Source organism: Carcharhinus amblyrhynchos, chromosome 8, assembly GCF_965287045.1.
Source record: "Carcharhinus amblyrhynchos chromosome 8, sCarAmb.v2.hapA, whole genome shotgun sequence".
NCBI lineage: Eukaryota > Metazoa > Chordata > Chondrichthyes > Carcharhiniformes > Carcharhinidae > Carcharhinus > Carcharhinus amblyrhynchos.
The window spans coordinates 39,271,696-39,288,848 of NC_137331.1; the positions used below are offsets into that span (position 1 = coordinate 39,271,696).

Sequence of the window (17,153 nt, forward strand, 5' to 3'; positions counted from 1 at the left end):
TTTCCTCCCACAGTCCAAAAGGTGTGCTGGTTAGGTGCATTGGCCATACTAAATTCTCTCTCAGCGAACCCGAAAAGGAGCAGGAGAGCAGCGACCGGGGGATCTTCACAGCAACTTCATTGCATACTTTACATACTCGTGACACTAATAAATCAACTTTAAACTTCTTTGAAGCAGCTTATGCTCAGAATCAAACTGCTGGTGAATCCAGTATGAAGACACATAGAATTTCTTTGCAACCAACCACTCCACATTTCAAACTATTCCACAGGGAGGGATTTCACCATCCCATTCATTAACATGAATTTACTTTACAGCTTCTTGATAATACTACCCAGCGCACAAGAAGTCAGTACTTCAAATTTGTTGGAGCAGATCATTTGCTCTGAATATAACTGCTTTAGCCCCTCTCTTCTTGGTCAACCACTCACTCCTCTCTCTATCTGTTCCCGATATAGAATCCCCATAGTGCAGGAAGAGGCCATTCAGCCCATCGAGTCTGCATTAACCACAATCCCACTCAGGCCCTATCCCTGTAACCCCATGCATTTACCCTAGTGTCAGGGGGACTAGCTAAGGGGCAATTTAGCATAGCCAATCCACCTGGCCTGCATGCACATTTTTGGAGTGTGGGAAGAAACCGGAACACCCGGAGGAAACCCACGCAGACATGGGAGAACGTGCAGACCCTGCAGAGACAGTGGCCCAATCCGGGAATTGAACCTGGGTCCCTGGCGCTGAGACAGCAGTGCTAACTGCCGTGCCGCCCTGTGGAGGTGAGGTGGGCTATCTCAGTGGGGTGATTACTGACTCAAAACCCTCTCTAGGTATTCTCCCCATTTCAAGTTTTAAAGTCAAACTCAAGCAATTTCATTTGAAGGCATTTCCTGCAGATGTTCTGGCCTAAGTCAACAGCTGCTATCCCTTCCCTTGCTACATTTAATTCCAAATGTTGGGCTAGTTATAGTGAAGTTTATATTCTTTATCTACCCTTACATTTCAATTAAATTACTCTATTCCCCATTCCCACTCTAGTCAAACTCCTTTCTTTCCCTACCTCTTTGTTCTTACCTTAGATTGCAGGATATCCTATGCTGAAACAGTTGTGAAGAACAGAGCAATTAATAAAAAGTTTAGCATGCCAAACCATGCTGCTCCTTATACATTCAGGAACTAGATCCTAAATTACTGCATTTTATTGGCTGAAGGAATTCAGTTATCCAGAAACAATGGAAACTGGAATTTTTAGAGCAAAGAAAATGAAGGAGGATTTAATGGAGGTGTTCAAAATAATATGGGGTCTTATAGAATCCATAGAATCTCCTTCAGTGCAGGAAGCCAGCTGGCCCATTGAGTCTGCACTGACTCTCCAAAAGAGCATCTTATCCAGGTCTTCTTCCCTGTGCAATATACACACATTTAGGTTAGATGGATTAGCCATTTACCGTGGCTAATCCATCTAACCTACACACCCTCTGACACTAAGGGGCAATTTAGCATGGTAATCCACCTAACCTACATATCTGTAGCATGTGGAAGGAAACCAGAACCCTCAGCGGAAATTCATGCAGTCACAGGGAGAATGTGCAAACTCCACACAAGACCTGAGGCTGGAATTAAACCTGGATCCCTGGCTCTGCGAGGCAGCAGTGCTAACCATTGTGCTGCTCAGTTGATGGACTAGTTAGGGGGAAATTGCTTTCACAAGTATGGAGGCCTCAGATTTAACATAACTGGCAAAAAAAAACGAGAAGGGAGAGTAGAAGAGTATTTCTGACTGACTTATAATGATCTGGGAAATGAGAGAGGGTGGTGGAAGCTGATTCAATGGTAGCTTTCAGAAAATAACTGGTTATATACCTGAAAAATGAAATGTTTGCAGGACAGTGGGTGAAAAGCAGGGTAGTGAACCCAATTGAATGGCCTTTTAAAGTACTAGCATGAAAGGTGATGAGCACACTGGCCTCATCTCATGTTGCACGATTCCACTATTTTATAAATTCAATCACTGTTCTGTACCTGGTATGAGGCGGCCTCCTCTTGTGTCCCAGTTGAGTCCTGTGGAGCCTGGCTCACCAATATCACCTGCGGATGAGCTGATCCCGTTTGGCTTGGCAGAGTTGAATCAGGGACTACTGATGGAAACTGTTGCCCCTATTTTTAAAAATTACCAGACATTATTACAACAACAAATCCAATCGATTGCTCTATGGATAAAAACTGGTAAAGTCACTATAGTCCCAGTTGACCAGAGGCTGCCCTCCTCTTTGAGGGGCAGAGCTGACTGGTGGTGATTTAATCCAAAGATTGCCATACCTCAGATGAGGGGCAAGGTTCAGAAGGCAGTCCCTCATGAATAACTTCAGCCTGTACAGGAATAGCATTACAAACTAGCAGTCCAGCTAACTGAGTTAAACTGACCCCCGTTCATAATAGTCTTGTAGTCTACATACCCTATATTAGATGTTTCACTTTAAATCTTTTATTGCTATTAACTTAAGAGCAAACAGTAGATTCTGCAACTTTATAAAGAAAGCATCAATAGTCTATTTAAAAGTCAGAACACTGGCATTCTAAAATACTTCTTATTGGATAAGCATGCTTCTAAAACATCACATTGTTATCTGCAGGACCAACCACTGAATGCCAATACATAAAACAATATGGTGTGATTAGTAGAGTTGGTATATCCATCTGATCTATGCATTTCCAGCTGTGAAACTGTAATTCTCACTTCTGTTTCAAACCATTTTGCAGTCATCAAATTCTTTTCTTAAAAATCAGCAAATGGGTTTTAATGTTTAGATTTAAATACTTTCAAATCTCTCAGCTCCCCTTCACTCTTATAAAGCTGTATGATGGGATTGGTGTTGTAAAGCGACTGTACTGCACCTTGAGCAAGGTCTAGAGTTTAAATGTCTAACTGTTGTCTTTAAATCCCTGCATGGCCTTGTCCCTATTTCTACAACCTCCTGGAGCACAACCACCCTCCAAGATCTCTGCACTCACCTAATTCTGGTCCCCCGAGTTTACCTGATTTCTATTGCACTAGCATTGAGGTTTGCAATCAGCCGGCAACGTACTGAACTCTGAAATTCCTTCCTTAAATCTCTCCATCTGTCTCTTCTTTGAAGATAGCTCTCAAAACCCACCAAGCTTTTGTTTACCTTCCCTAATAATCCACCTGTTGAAGTTGGTTGTCAAATTTTGTTTGATAATATGCTGGTGAAACAGCTTGTGACATTTTACCATTTTATATTGAAATTACGATATACGTTACCCACTGCACCTGAGTCCCTCACCCTTTCAAACTGTGCATTCCAGACCATCATGAATCACTGTGTAAAAACAGCTTCAATATAAAATGGATCTCTATTTCATTTGAAGCATGAAATACATGAAACCAATTCAAAATTAACCCTATTTAAAAAGAGTGAGACCTAACAGTTCTGCAATGGTGTTGGGCTTCTCATATTGGTTAAGGAAGGATGACTTGGCTACACGTAGGACATTTGGAGGAAATGATTGTCAAATAACATAATAATATATGGATTGGCCATGCTGAATTGCCCCTTATTGTCAGGGGGATCAGCAGGCTAAATATGTGGGGTTATGGGGATAGTTAATATCAAATGTTAGTACATAGTGGAGGAATAATATAGCAGCTTATCTTTTATTATAGAATCCCTGCAGTGCAGAAGGAGGCCATTTGGTCCTCTGACCCTGCACTGACAATAATCCCACTCAGGCTCCTTGCCCTCAACTCTACATATTTAGCCTGCTGATTCCTGACATTCAAGAGCAATTCAGCATGGCAGTCCACCTAACGTGCACATCTCTGGATTGTGGGAGTAAACTGGAGCACCTGGAGGAAACTCACACAGACAAAGGGAGAATGTGCAAACTCCACATGGACAGTCACTGGAGGCTGGAACTGAACGTGGCTGGCACTGTCAGGCAGCAGTGCTGACCACTGTGCCACCCAACAAGTTAACTTCAACAAGATTATTCTGCATCCTGCTCAATAGAGATACAAACCCTTTATGGCTCTCTCCTCTCCCCCCTCCCCATCACCAACTGTTCCAGCTATATACATTTACATTCTTTGGAAGCTAAGACAATAGTCTTTAATAAGGCAATTAGCTTAACAATATAACTGCCAAAGCCTGCACTTGCTGAGATACTGACACTAAACACCCAAAATTGATGGCTCACTTGTTTTGTGTCTGAAGTGCAGAGTTGAATTTATAGAATTGTTACAGTGCAGGAGACGGCCATTCAGCCTATTGGGTCTGCACTGATCACAATTAGTTCTGTTTGAATCATATCCATACTATGTGATCATTCACCATACTGATTTCTGTGATTTTGATTGCAGTGATTCCTGCAAAAAGCTTATTAAAATTCTGATGTGTAATGTTATTTTACAGTAATTACAGTATTTTAAATATTGTAACAATAATACAATGAAAATGCAAAAAGGTTTGAAAACCTCAGGAGATCCTCAATATTTTGTCTCCCTATTTATTAGTAGGTTATCCACTGATGGGATAATGGGTTCTATCTCACCTCACTTTCACAGTATGCTATTCCAATGGACGAAGCTTGAAATGGGGATGAAACTGAAATGGCAATGGGAATGGCCATCCCCCTACCAGTATCCAAATTCATGCTACACACACTTTCACCTTTTAATTTGAAAAGTTGATTTGCTCATCTACATTACCCTGAGCCATTCAGCTTAGGCCATATGGTGTTTTACCAGGAATATCACCAGGAAAAGGCACTTGTTCGACCTATTGAGACAAGTGCTGATTTTCGCTGCCGACCTCTTTATAGCCAGTGGTAGCAGAAGGGAATCCAGATCCCACAAAGCCCATTGTAAATACTAATATATTTTCAACTGCTAAATGACAACTATGAGTGTTCAGTACCAAATGCTTTACTGTTTGGAGGTGGCCTGTTGGTTTACCCTTACCTGAGCAGCTATGTTAAGTGTGACTGTGTCTAGACTACCAGAAAGCATGCTCTGCGTGTCAGTCAGAGTCAGAGTAACACTGCCTTCCCCATCGACATTAGCAGATGACATCTCCAGGTTCTGGGTAGGGACAGTAGCTTGGGAGAGGGATGTAGTGAGGGAAGATGCCAAACTGTTTGCAGATGAACTCAGCCCTGTAAGGGATGTAAAACCAATGTTGAATCAGTTTCAGTATCTCTGTGGAACAAAGAACATATGGTGTGCAATCTACTTTTATCCTTCATTCATTCATTTTCCAGTGCACAGTACTCACACTCCCTTTAGCTCAAAGAAAAGCTGATTTAAGAGATACAGCCACAGCCACAAGATGTCTATCTAAACAGAATTTTGCCCTCAGTAGTTTGTTTCAACCAGTAATCCTTGGAGGATAAATACTCCAGATTAGATTGTGGCTACAGATTTTGTTGCACGGTCATAAGAGTCAGTCAATTTGTAACAGTTTAAAGTGCTATTGATTAACTGTGAAACAAGAATCCACAATCTCAGACTGGGTTTTGAGAGATGGTTTTCCAAGAATAGCGATAGTCTGCAGTTATTCACCACAATAATGGCTAAACAAAGTAAAAATTATCCCCTGACAGGAAAATACTGGGATTACTTTAATTAAAATGATTTTAGTTGACAAAGTGCAGTACTCGTAAGTGTGAACGTGAGGATTGGTACTTCTCTCAGATATAAGTCCTGTGCACAATACGCACACATCTCCTCAGATTTTAAAATCAAATAACTGTGCAGGTAGTGTAAAATGTATATTGCAGATAAAGGTATTGCTAAACATCCTCGTTTCCTCCCTGTTTACCCACTACTGTACCTGGTATATTGGCATTAGTTGTGTTAAGAGTGGTTCCCTGATTCAGGAGCTGGTCATTACTGATGGTCAATGTGGCAGTGCTAGGTTGATTATTCACTGATGATTCCAGCTGGATCCCTCCATTTATTTCACCGTTAACAGTAGTGTCATGCTGCTGAATGATATCCTGACCTGATCGGGAATGCAAAAGGGAGGGTTAGAAATTTAAAAATGAAATCAGCTTAAAACATCCAAGGTCCAGTGTACTGCAGACACCAGTGTTTTCTTTGTATTTCCCTAAATGCCAATAAACCACATTTTTCTTCAATAATTTCACTGCAACCAATACATGTGAAACGAAAACTACACCAGCTTTACAAAAGTTGAATGTTTTACAGATTGCTTCCCAAAGATGCCTTGGTTTATCCATGCTCATAACAAATGCATGTTGCATGTATAGACTTGAGACATGATACAGAGTGAAGTCTGTTCCTGCATGTGAAAGTTGACTTTTGATATCCACAAATCAGAAACAACTTTGAAAGTGTCCTAAAGAGTCTTCAACAACCATCATGCCCATTCGCACTGTCCAAAAGAATTCAAGATGTGGAGATGCCAGCGTTGGACTGGGGTAAACACAGTATGAAGTCTCACAACACTGGGTTAAAGTCCAACAGGTTGATTTGTAGCAAATGCCACTAGCTTTCAGAACTGGCCGTTCCTTCATCAGGTGGATGGGAGTTCTGATCACAAACAGGGCATATAAAGACACAAACTCAATTTGCATGAATAATGATTAGAATGTGAGTCTTTACAGCTAATCAAGGTATAGATAATGTGAGTGGAGACAGCATTAAGCACAAAAAGGTGTGTATTGTTTCCAGATAGGAAAGTTAGTGAGATTCTGCAAGGCCAAGCAAGTTGTGGGGGTTACAGACAGTGTGACTTGAACACAAGATTCCAGTTGAGGACATCCTCATGTGTGCAGAACTTGGTTATCAGTCTCTGCTCAGCAACTCTGCGCTGTCGTGTGTCGTGAAAGCCACCTTACAGAAAGCTTACCCGAAGAACAGAGGCCGAATGCCCGTGACCGCTGAAGTGTTCCCCAACAGGAAGAGAACAATCCTGCCTAGTGATTGTCGAGCAGTGTTCATTCATCCATTGTCGTAGTGTCTGCATGGTCTCCCCAATGTGCACATCTTTTTAGCCTGTGCTTAATGCTCTCTCCACTCACATTGTCTGTACCTTCAAGACTTGATTAGCTGTAAAGACTCACATTCTAATCATTATTCATGTATATTGAGTTTGTGTCTTTATATACCCTGTTTGTGATCAGAACACCCACCCACCTGACAAAGGAACAGCCAGTTCCGAAAGCTAGTGACATTTGCTACAAATAAACCTGTTAGACTTTAACCTGGTGTTGCAAAAGAATTCAAGGCAGAATACATGCAACTATTCACAAATTATGGACCCTCTGCTCCAGATTTACATATCAGTTCCACTGCTAATATCTACCACACAAAAACAGACGATTCGGGCCACAGATTTACACTAGTATTTATGTTCCAGACAACTCTCCTCCTTTATTTCTCTTCATCTCATCCTATCAGCCTATTAATCCAGATTTCTTCCGCTTGTGCTTAGATACAGACAGCTGTATAATACAGCTGCAGAAGCAGACTAAAATTAAGAATTTAGGGGTGGCACAGTGGTTAGCACTGCTGCCTCTCAGCTCCAGGAACCCGATTCTGGGTTTGGGTCACTGTCTGTGTGAAGTTTGCACATTCTCCCAGTTTCTGTGTGGGTTTCCTCAGGATGCTTCAGTTTTCTCCCACAGTCTGAAAGACATGCTGGTTAGGCGTACTGACCCGAACAGGCACCAGAGTGTGGCGACTAGGGGATTTTCACAGTAACTTCATTGCAGTGTTAATATAAGCCTTACTTGTGACTAATAAATAAAGTTAATTTATTTTCAACTGCAGAATTAATCAGATAAATCAAATTGCTTCACTTTTCATTAATGCTGCTTAACGATCGCTTCTGTTAGCATTTAGCTACTTAAAATTTCAGGGTTGTTGTCTTTCACTCTTGTGTTATTGTGCCATACATTGATTACTTAACAAAATAAGAGCATAGAACACTCTTACCGTAAGGTTATGAAACTAATGGCTGAGATTTTCATTTGGGAATTTTAAAAGAATTTCACCATCATAACTTACATTTATATTTTAACAAAATGCTCCCCAATTACACTAGTTGTGGAAATTTATCTTTTTTTTTAAGAATTATAGAATCCCAAAAGTGCAGTTAGAGGCCATTCAACCCATCAAGTATGCACCAGCTTTCCGACAGAACATCCCACCCAGGTCCTATCCCTGTAACCTCACTAGTCCCCCTAACACAAAGGGACAATCCAACACCACCAATGCACCTAACCTGCATTCTTTGGAGTGTGGAAGGAAACCGGAGCATCTGGAGGAAACCCATGCAGACACAGGGAGAATGTGTAAACTCCACACAGACAGTGACCTGAGGCCGGAATCGAACCCGGGTCCCTGGCGCTGAGCGGCAGCAGTACTACCTACTGTGTCCTCGTGTTAGATTACTGATCTGAAAAAAAGAAGACAGTGAGTGATTGTCTTCTGTGCATCTTGCCCCTGTGCAATTATTGGATGATGGTTTCCAATGGTAAACAGGAGCACTGATTGACACAGGACTCCCAGCTTTTTATCAGCACGGCTGTGTTGCTTCCTTTTGTGATTAGTTAGTTCATTTTTATGCCGCAACCACTACCTTCAAAGCTTTCCCAGACAACTGCGTTGCAGACCAAACTGTTCATATGCCTGTGGCACATTCAAATTAGGGGAGGCTCCTGTGTCATAGATCATGGTGGCCTACCATGTGAGCTACCAAAGACTGCACAATGAGCTACGCCATCAACATTTTGGCAATGCTTGGAAAATCAGGGCTCACATCTCACTATTAAACTTATGGAAATTTGAGGAAGCTAGCAAGTGCATTGTTAATTTAATTGTAATGTTTATATTAATAGGGAAGCACAAGGTTAAAAGCTGCACTTGAATGTCAATGAATAACCTCATTAACTTGAGCAGAGCATTAGTATAATTTGGAAATTGCATCTCTTCGAGTGAACTCAAAGGTAGTGAAAATTTTCCAAATTACCCAATTCATCTGCTTTGTAACTACATAAAATGATAATAAAGTTACTACCTACTTAATGAAAATGCAAGCACTATTTTTTGAAACCATGCACTTTCTGAACGAAAAGTAAGATTCACAGTTCCAAACTGTGTAAACTTTTAATGGAATCAGCAACATCCTGTGTAATTACACATACATTTTAGATCACCTAGGAAAATTGCCAACAGAGTTATTACTCTTTCAAAGCAATGCAAATCAGCTTTAAGTTTGACACACTACTGACAAATCAATAAACACTTCCAATGAAACTGTTCATAAGAACTTGTGGGATGGTACGGTGGGGCAGTGGCTAGCACAGCTGCCTCACAGCATCAGGGAACCAGGTTCAATTGACAGCTTGGGTCACTGTCTGTGCAGAGTTTGCACGTTCTCTCCTTGTCTGCGTGGGTTTCCTCCGGGTGCTCCAGTTTCCTCCCACTGTCCAAAGATGTGCAGGTTAGGTGGACTGACCATGCTAAATTGACCCTAGTGTCAAGGGAATTGGCAGGATAAATGCATGGGTTATGGGGTAGGACCTGGGTGGGATTGTGGTCAGTACCGACTCAATGGGCTGACTGGCTCCTTCTGTATTGTAGGGATTCTATGAAGAAAATAGTGCAATTGCACCAACTTCAACTCAGATCACTTACTATAACTGAATTTGTACTTGCTATTTTCTCTGCCAGCAAACAGCTTGTGATGTACCTATGACATTGCACTAAAAACAGTTCTGCTATGCTGCAATCATATACCGATGCTATTGTTATATGTATGAAAAACATTCATTTGCTGCAACATAACAAAATGAGCGTGCCTTTACAGTATCCTGTATATACACCATACATTGCAGGATTCATGAGGCGGGAGGTGTGATGATATTGCATTTCATTTCAGTTATAAACCTGCTTTTCCAGTTTGCGTATTAGTTAATCTTGACATTCTTTCAGTGTTACTAAGCAGTGGGTGCAGTAAAATTGTGAACTTGATTGTTATAAAGTAGTTGTAAATGTTCACCTGGACATTGTAAAATTTGCAGATTTTTGTACACAATCTCCTCTGTATTCTCTCCAATGCCTTCACATTCTTCCTCAAGTATGGTGCTCAGAACTGGATGGAGTACTCTAGGATGAAGCCTAAGTACTGTCTTATACAAGTTCAACATGACCTCCCTATGCATTTACTCAATTCCCCTATTACTAGATATTTCATACAAACAAGATTTTTGGCATAGTTTCAACTTATTTGCTAAACAGGTCCACTTTATGCCTGATGTGCACATCGGCGCAAACAAAATGATGGTAGAAGCAGCATGGTAACAATTCCTCACTTCTGCATATATAATGTTGGTAAAAGTTACTACTGAACAAATAACCATCTGGTTTTGTGACAAGTACCTTCACAGTTAATACAAACCTGATATTGTGAGCGAGATCTCTTGCGGTGCTCCTGCCGGATTGGCACATGTAGCATTGGTAGCTTGTGCTAGTACCTGGCTGAGGTTAGAATTATTAATCGTCAGTGTCATTTCCTGTTTACTACTGGAATTTGAAGCAAGCCCTGGCGGTGTCATGGACTGAGAGACATCCTGTGAGCCTAAGAGATAAAGAGAAAAGAAAAGAACTATCTTGGTGGTGCAACAATTGACAGAAAAAAAAATTGCTTCTATTCAGTAATAGATGATTTGTTATTAATGCTAAATTTCCATAAATGCTTAACACGCCCTTAAATTTCAAGAGGCAAAAAGATAAGCTAAAAGGACAAGGCACAAATGTTACCCACAAAGATGATGAACTTATTTATTCAGAATGAAGGGTCTGTATGATCCAGCTAATGCTGATGAACTGACAGCGCATTCTCCCTGTAGGCTGTAAATGGGAATTTACATTAACCTTATGATAATTCCTTGTCGGTCCGAATTGAAACATGAAGGTAACCATAATTTAGCACTAACTAGCTTTAACTAAAATCATGGAATGGCAATATTGTAAATTTTCACAAACACAGTGGTGTGTAAGGTTCTTCTAATGTTAGGGTGATGGCATAAGAGACAAATCGGCATTGAAATATAGAAACTAGAAGCAGGAGTAGGCCATTCAGCCCTTCAGACCTGCTCCGCCGTTCATTTTGAACATAGCTGATTACCAAATTCAATGTCCTGATCCCATTTTCCCCCATATTCCTTGATCCCTTTAGCTCCAGAGCTATATTTATGTAATTTCTTTTTGAAATCACAATGTTTTGGCTTCAACTACTTCTGTGGTAGTGAATTCCATACATTCCCCACTCTCTGGGTGAAAAAATTTCTCCTCACCTCAGTACTAAAAATGTTTACCCGTTATCCTCAAAACATGACCCCTGCTTCTGCACTCCCCCACCATCAGAAACATTCTTTCTGAATCTACCTTGTCTAATCCTGTTAGAATTTTTAAAGTTTCTATGAGGTCCCGAAGTGTCTTGCAAACAATGGGAGCATCTTTCTAAGTGCAGTTATCACTGCTGCAATGATAGCAAATGTGGCAGCCATTTTGCAAAAAGCAAGGTCCTACGAATGGCAATGAGAAAAGTGGCCAGCTAATCTGTTGCAATATTGTTTGCCGGATGAATATTGGCCAGGATGCTGACAGCATTCTTCTGCACATCTTTAAACAGCATCAAGAGATCTTTTACCATACCCCCACCCCTCCAACGGTGCAGTACTCCCTCAGTGTTGCACTGAAGTGTTAGAATGGATTATGTTTTTTATGGGATTGAACTCTCAATCTTTGAAGCAGGCATGACACCAAGGCAAGAGACAAGCTCATACAGATCTGTGCCCACTGTAAAGCATTGCTCACTGGGACTATATACTGGAATTCAGATACACGCACTACACCATTTTCCATCTGTTTGTTTTAACAGGTGGAAAATCATTGTTGTTGTTTTTGGTGGTGATCGGAAGGGGGAGGGAGGTGGGGTGGTGGCAGGTGGTTATATAATGTCCAATATGCACCCCAAGCAAGCGAGTCTCCCCACCAGGTCATTGTTCTACAAATATCAGCCCTTGCACCTGAACCTGACCTGGCTGTGCTTGATAGCTAAAGTGAAAAGGTGCATCATTCTTTTCCGTTCAGACTTCACCTGGATAAGCACAGAAACAAAATCATCCGAAGTACAAGTGGCTCAGTCAGGGGTGTGCCCTTTCACTGTTACAAAATGGATTTCATTCCAGCTCAGACTGGCTGCAAGGGTTCTTTCTGAAACCAGCATTTAAGTTTAAAGTCAACCGTTTGCTCTAAGGGACTTGAAGGGATTTTGCTCAGAGATACTGCACATGGATGACGACATGTGCTAAACTGCTCCCCCAGCAAGAGCACCCATTCCATCAAAAAGGTCAAAACCTCATTCGAAGTATTCAAGCAGAAAGAAAAGTATTGTTGTGACAATTACTGTGCAACGTACAACATGGGCATAGAACGAATCTCATTAGAAACAGTAGGCCAATCAGCCTCTTCAGCCTATTCCAACGCTATCCAGTGAGATCACTCCCTGACCTGTATTGCCCTACACCATGATCACCTAACCTCAGTATCATTGCACTGAATATTCATCGAGTGGAATCATAACAAACGGTGGGAGTGTCCAGTTACTCATAGCTAATCCCAGACAATCCCTGATGGCTACCTTAGAAGTGTGTTGGTAGCTTGTTGTTTGAGGGGGAAAGTTAATATTAAAAAAGTTTTACATCATAATACATCTTCTCATGCACTACTAAACTATAACTTCTATACCACATTTGGAAATACACTTCCATTTAGCCTGAATAGAAAATAAACATACTGTGACTGAAAAAGTTATTAATCTGTGACAGGTGTGCACCAAAGACTGCTTGCTTCCTGGCTCAAACTGCAAACCCTTGAGAAACTCCCTGTCCAGCTGGTAAAGTTAAAAATGCTTAGCTGGTTACGAGTATATATATTCCATAAACACTCAGATCAACTGCTAGTTAAGTATTAAACAATCCCCAGTCGAAGGGCCCTGCGTGCATTACTTTAAAACCCAGTTTGACAATGCAAAGGAGCTGCCTTCACTGCACTATTTATCCAAGTATATTGCCAACTCTGGTTGGACACGATGCAGGAGATTCCATTATATTACCTTTGCCTCAAATCAAAGAGCGTTTTGCCCCCATTTCCAATTTGTGAAATCAGAATCCCACAGTGCAGGAGGCCACTCGGTCCATCGAGTCTGCACCAACTCAGCATCTTACCCAGGCCTACCCTCACCATCCCAATTTACTTCACTAATCCCCCTAAACTACACATCTTTGGACACCAAGGGACAATTTAGCATGGCCAATCCACCTAACCTGCACACCTGTAGACTATGGCAGGGAACGTAGCACCCAGAGGAAACCCACACAGACATGGAGAGAACATGCAAACTCCATACAAGTAGTGCAGAGGCCAGAATTCAATCTAGGTCCCTGGTGCTATAAGGCAGCAGTGCTAACGCTGTGCCACCAAGCTGCCACATATCCTCACCGAAAACAAAAATGAAAAAAAAAATTAGAAATCCTATGATATTTCCCTCTCCTTTGCTTGTAGCAGGAAATTAAATCTTGAAGAGTCTAGGATAATTCAGGAGGGTTGGAAAGACAGTACTCTGGCAGTGGGATTTCCTGACTGAATGAGTCTCACACTCCCTCAGGAGTCAAAGCACATCCTCAATCCAGATTTATACTGGAAAGTCAGCAACGCAGCAAAATGGATACTGCTTCTTGGCAATGTTAAAGCTGCAGCACAAAGAGAGTGATATGTTTCACAGATTTGGGAATAGCTCTTGTTAGGAATCTAATTGTTCAGGTGTATCGAGAAAGAAACAAGAGGAAAAAGGCTGTAGATCATGCCAGATGTTGTCTCAATGTACAAAAGGAGTCTCTCTGCCCAAGCTGAAAGTCTCTAAGTTGAAATGCCAAGACAGGCAAGTGGAGGGGGTCTCAGATAATTATAACGTCATTGGTCCTTCCCTGTTCAAAAAGGAGAGAAACAAAACAATACTTGTTGTGATGGAGGTTAAACTATCGACAGGGGACACTGGAGTGATCAAAGGAGGCTTTGGGCAGAGAAAAATCTCCAAGAACAGAAAATCAGACATGTTTATATGTCTGTCCATATTTTCAAATGAAAATCAGCATAAACTGAAAACAACAATCCTTTTACGTATTAACAATAATACCGAAGGACGTTTCAAGGCTATATTAGGTTCAAATACCATTGAAAAATGACATGGTACACCCATGGTTTGTGTCAGCACAAAATCTTCCAGCTGCTTCCTGACACACCCCAACCTGTCTGTTGCATGGCATATATATTCTCTTACTTTTTTTAGTCCAATTTTATATTGCCTTATGGTATTTTTGGTCCTGAACCTCGAATACAAAAGTTTAAAATGACCACTAATATTCTTCACGTTTGGCTGATTGGTCGGAAAGAGGCACACATTACACTATGAAGCAAGTACTAAAATAGTCCAGAAGTCTAAACTCCAACTAAAAGCATGACATTGCTGACATACTTAATGCACTACTATAATTTCAACCTTTGAAATGCAAGGAGGAGTCTCCATAAACTTCATATTGTATCAAGCGCTGTGCAATTAAAAAGTATGCTGTGTTGAAAAAGCAAAGGTATCTGGAAAAAGTACGTTTATACCATCTGACAGCAGGATGTGGCAAAAGATCAAAATGTGAACTCAAAATCTTAATGCAAATGTTAAAATGGGGAAGAGATTAATGTTTCTCACCAGAACCGCTTGTCAGCACAGTCTCCTGTTCAGTCAGACTTCCCATCGCCATGGCAGTTGGCGATGTTATTGTCGGTTGCATTGGCAGGCTGGTGAGTGGCTGGATCACCACATTTGCAGGTACTGTATTGTCTGTTGTTTGGAGAGTCCCGGCTTGCTGGGCTAGGTTCGGGTCAGTAGTCATTTGTGGAGTCAGCATGTTACCCTGTTGCAATGTCTGTTGCAAAATGCTTGAATCAATCTGCAGAGGTGGAAAAGTATCCAGTTGAATACTAATCAGGTTAATTAAGAAGTTAGTTTGCTTAACCATATCAACAATACCAGTTGATAGACACTTCAGTTGAATTGGGGCGGCACGGTGCTATAATGGTTACCACCATTGCCTCATAGTGCCACGGACCCCGGTTCGATTCCCGGCTTGAATCACCCCGCGTCTGTGTGGGTTTCCTCTGAGTGCATGGGTTTCCTCCCACAGTCCAAAGATGTACGGGTTAGGTGGATTGGCCTGCTAAATTGCCCCTTAACATCAGGGAGACTGGCTAGAGTAACTGCACGGGAATATGGGGATAGAGCCTGGGTGGTACTGTGGTCGGTGCAGACTTGATGAACCAAATAGCCTCCTTCTGCATTGTATGATTCTATGATTTATTAATGCCAGAGCCTTTAATCTTTACTCAGTTGAAAATTCTTTTAAATACACAGGAGCAATCTGAACATAGCAGGTTCCTTACAGCACAGGAGCCCATTTTGTCCATCATGTCTGTCTGCAGCAGTTAGTGCATCATTATGTTAATACACTCTCAGTGCAATATTGCGTTGCCTTGATTGGAGATGGGGTTCAGGAAAATCAGGTCAGCCTTAATGGGGCTGCTGTAAGCCACAACCAACAAGATAAGTGCTTAAAATAGACTTACCTCAACATGAAATTGGAGGTGGGTAGCAGTGATCCTCATAACTCCACAATCAAACCACACAAGTCATAGCTAGCTATTGCTTCACTACCCATTCCCGAATCTTGGCCACCATTATCCATCCTCCTGCGCCCCTTCCAGGTGGGTTGTAAGTTAACAGACTTACACAAGGGCGCTGCGATGCGAAGAGCAGCCTCATCTTTACATTCTCTGAGCAGCCTGTTGGTTTGATGATAATGAAGCAGGAAGCCTAATATTAAATGCATCTTGGGCCTATCCATTAAAGTGCAGGGTTGTTCCCTCCACTGGCTCCACCCCCAGCTCCTCCAATTCTACCTGTTACAAACATGAAACGCAAGATTCCAATATTTAAACCAAACACTTAGAGTAATAGAACCTGGCTGTGCTGATTGGTTAAACTCATGTTAGTGGTAACCCTGTAATGAGAAGATAACAACAAGAGCATTGAAGTTCATCATGGCAACTGTGACGACACACTCCATACCTGTAGCGTAATGTTGTTTATATTACTGGGATCAATGCCGGAGATCTGGACATTCTGCCCAACCAGGTTAGTGGAAGCGAGCTGTAGCTGTATTCCCTCGAGGGTGGCAAAGCTGGCATCTGTAAGTGACAATGTCAAATCACCTCCAGCTGCCAACAAATCCAAGGACACAAACAGGTTAAGTAAGGAAAGTGGTGCAGACTGTACATTAAAATCTGATCCAATTGTTAGTTGCAATCAACAGATTTTGGGCACTCCAGAGTCAATGAATAGATGGATGTGACATTATTTTGGTCAAAGGTTAAAAGCATTAATGGAATTGGAATAACATTCCATCAAGTTTAATAAAAATTAATGGACATTACTGGATCCAAAAAACACAAATCAGAGTTCTTTTTAACTGGTAGAGACTAAAAGCTGTTAAGGTGCCAAAGGATTTAGCTATCACTGCACGTCACTAAAAGCTAGTGCACATGTGCAAATGTGAAATTAGTGTCAAAGGCCAAAAATATTAATGCGATTACAAACAAATCATAAAACTGAAATAAATGACTAGACATTAGCAATATTGTACACTGAAACCAGCTTCAAAATAAACCCGATTTACCTGAATAAACATGATGTGGAGATGCTGGCATTGGACTGGGGTGGGCACAGTAAGATTGGAATGACAAACTTTCAGAGCACTGCTCCTTCATCAGGTGAGCAATGCTCTGAAAGTTTGTGATTCCAAACAAACTTGTTGGACTTTAACCTGGTGTTGTGAGACTTCTTACCTAAATAAAGGTATTGATTCCCCAACAATACTTACTTGAGGGACATTACATCACCTGCAGCAGACCAAAAACTTTGCGCCCAATTTTACCAACAACTTGCACCCGTTTTCAGGAGCGAAATTGTGGTAAAAATCGGGTGCGAGGTCTT

General features: G+C 41.4%; 1 protein-coding gene across 4 annotated transcripts in view; it reads right to left on the bottom strand.

Moving 5' to 3' along the window:
- LOC145346527 (zinc finger protein 236) overlaps positions 1 to 17,153 on the bottom strand; it is a 122,615-nt gene that overhangs the window by 11,550 nt on the left and 93,912 nt on the right. For 3 of the 4 annotated variants that reach the window (XM_080193906.1, XM_080193905.1, XM_080193907.1), the window contains exons 23-28: positions 16,230 to 16,378; positions 14,814 to 15,054; positions 10,446 to 10,625; positions 5,850 to 6,020; positions 4,979 to 5,172; positions 2,020 to 2,154 (exon numbers count right to left, since the gene is read on the bottom strand). In XM_080193906.1, coding sequence (XP_080050032.1) covers positions 2,020 to 2,154; positions 4,979 to 5,172; positions 5,850 to 6,020; positions 10,446 to 10,625; positions 14,814 to 15,054; positions 16,230 to 16,378 — 1,070 coding nt within the window. Of the gene's footprint in view, positions 1 to 2,019; positions 2,155 to 4,978; positions 5,173 to 5,849; positions 6,021 to 10,445; positions 10,626 to 14,813; positions 15,055 to 16,229; positions 16,379 to 17,153 lie in introns of those variants that run through there. The other variant, XM_080193908.1, reaches the window with a different exon arrangement.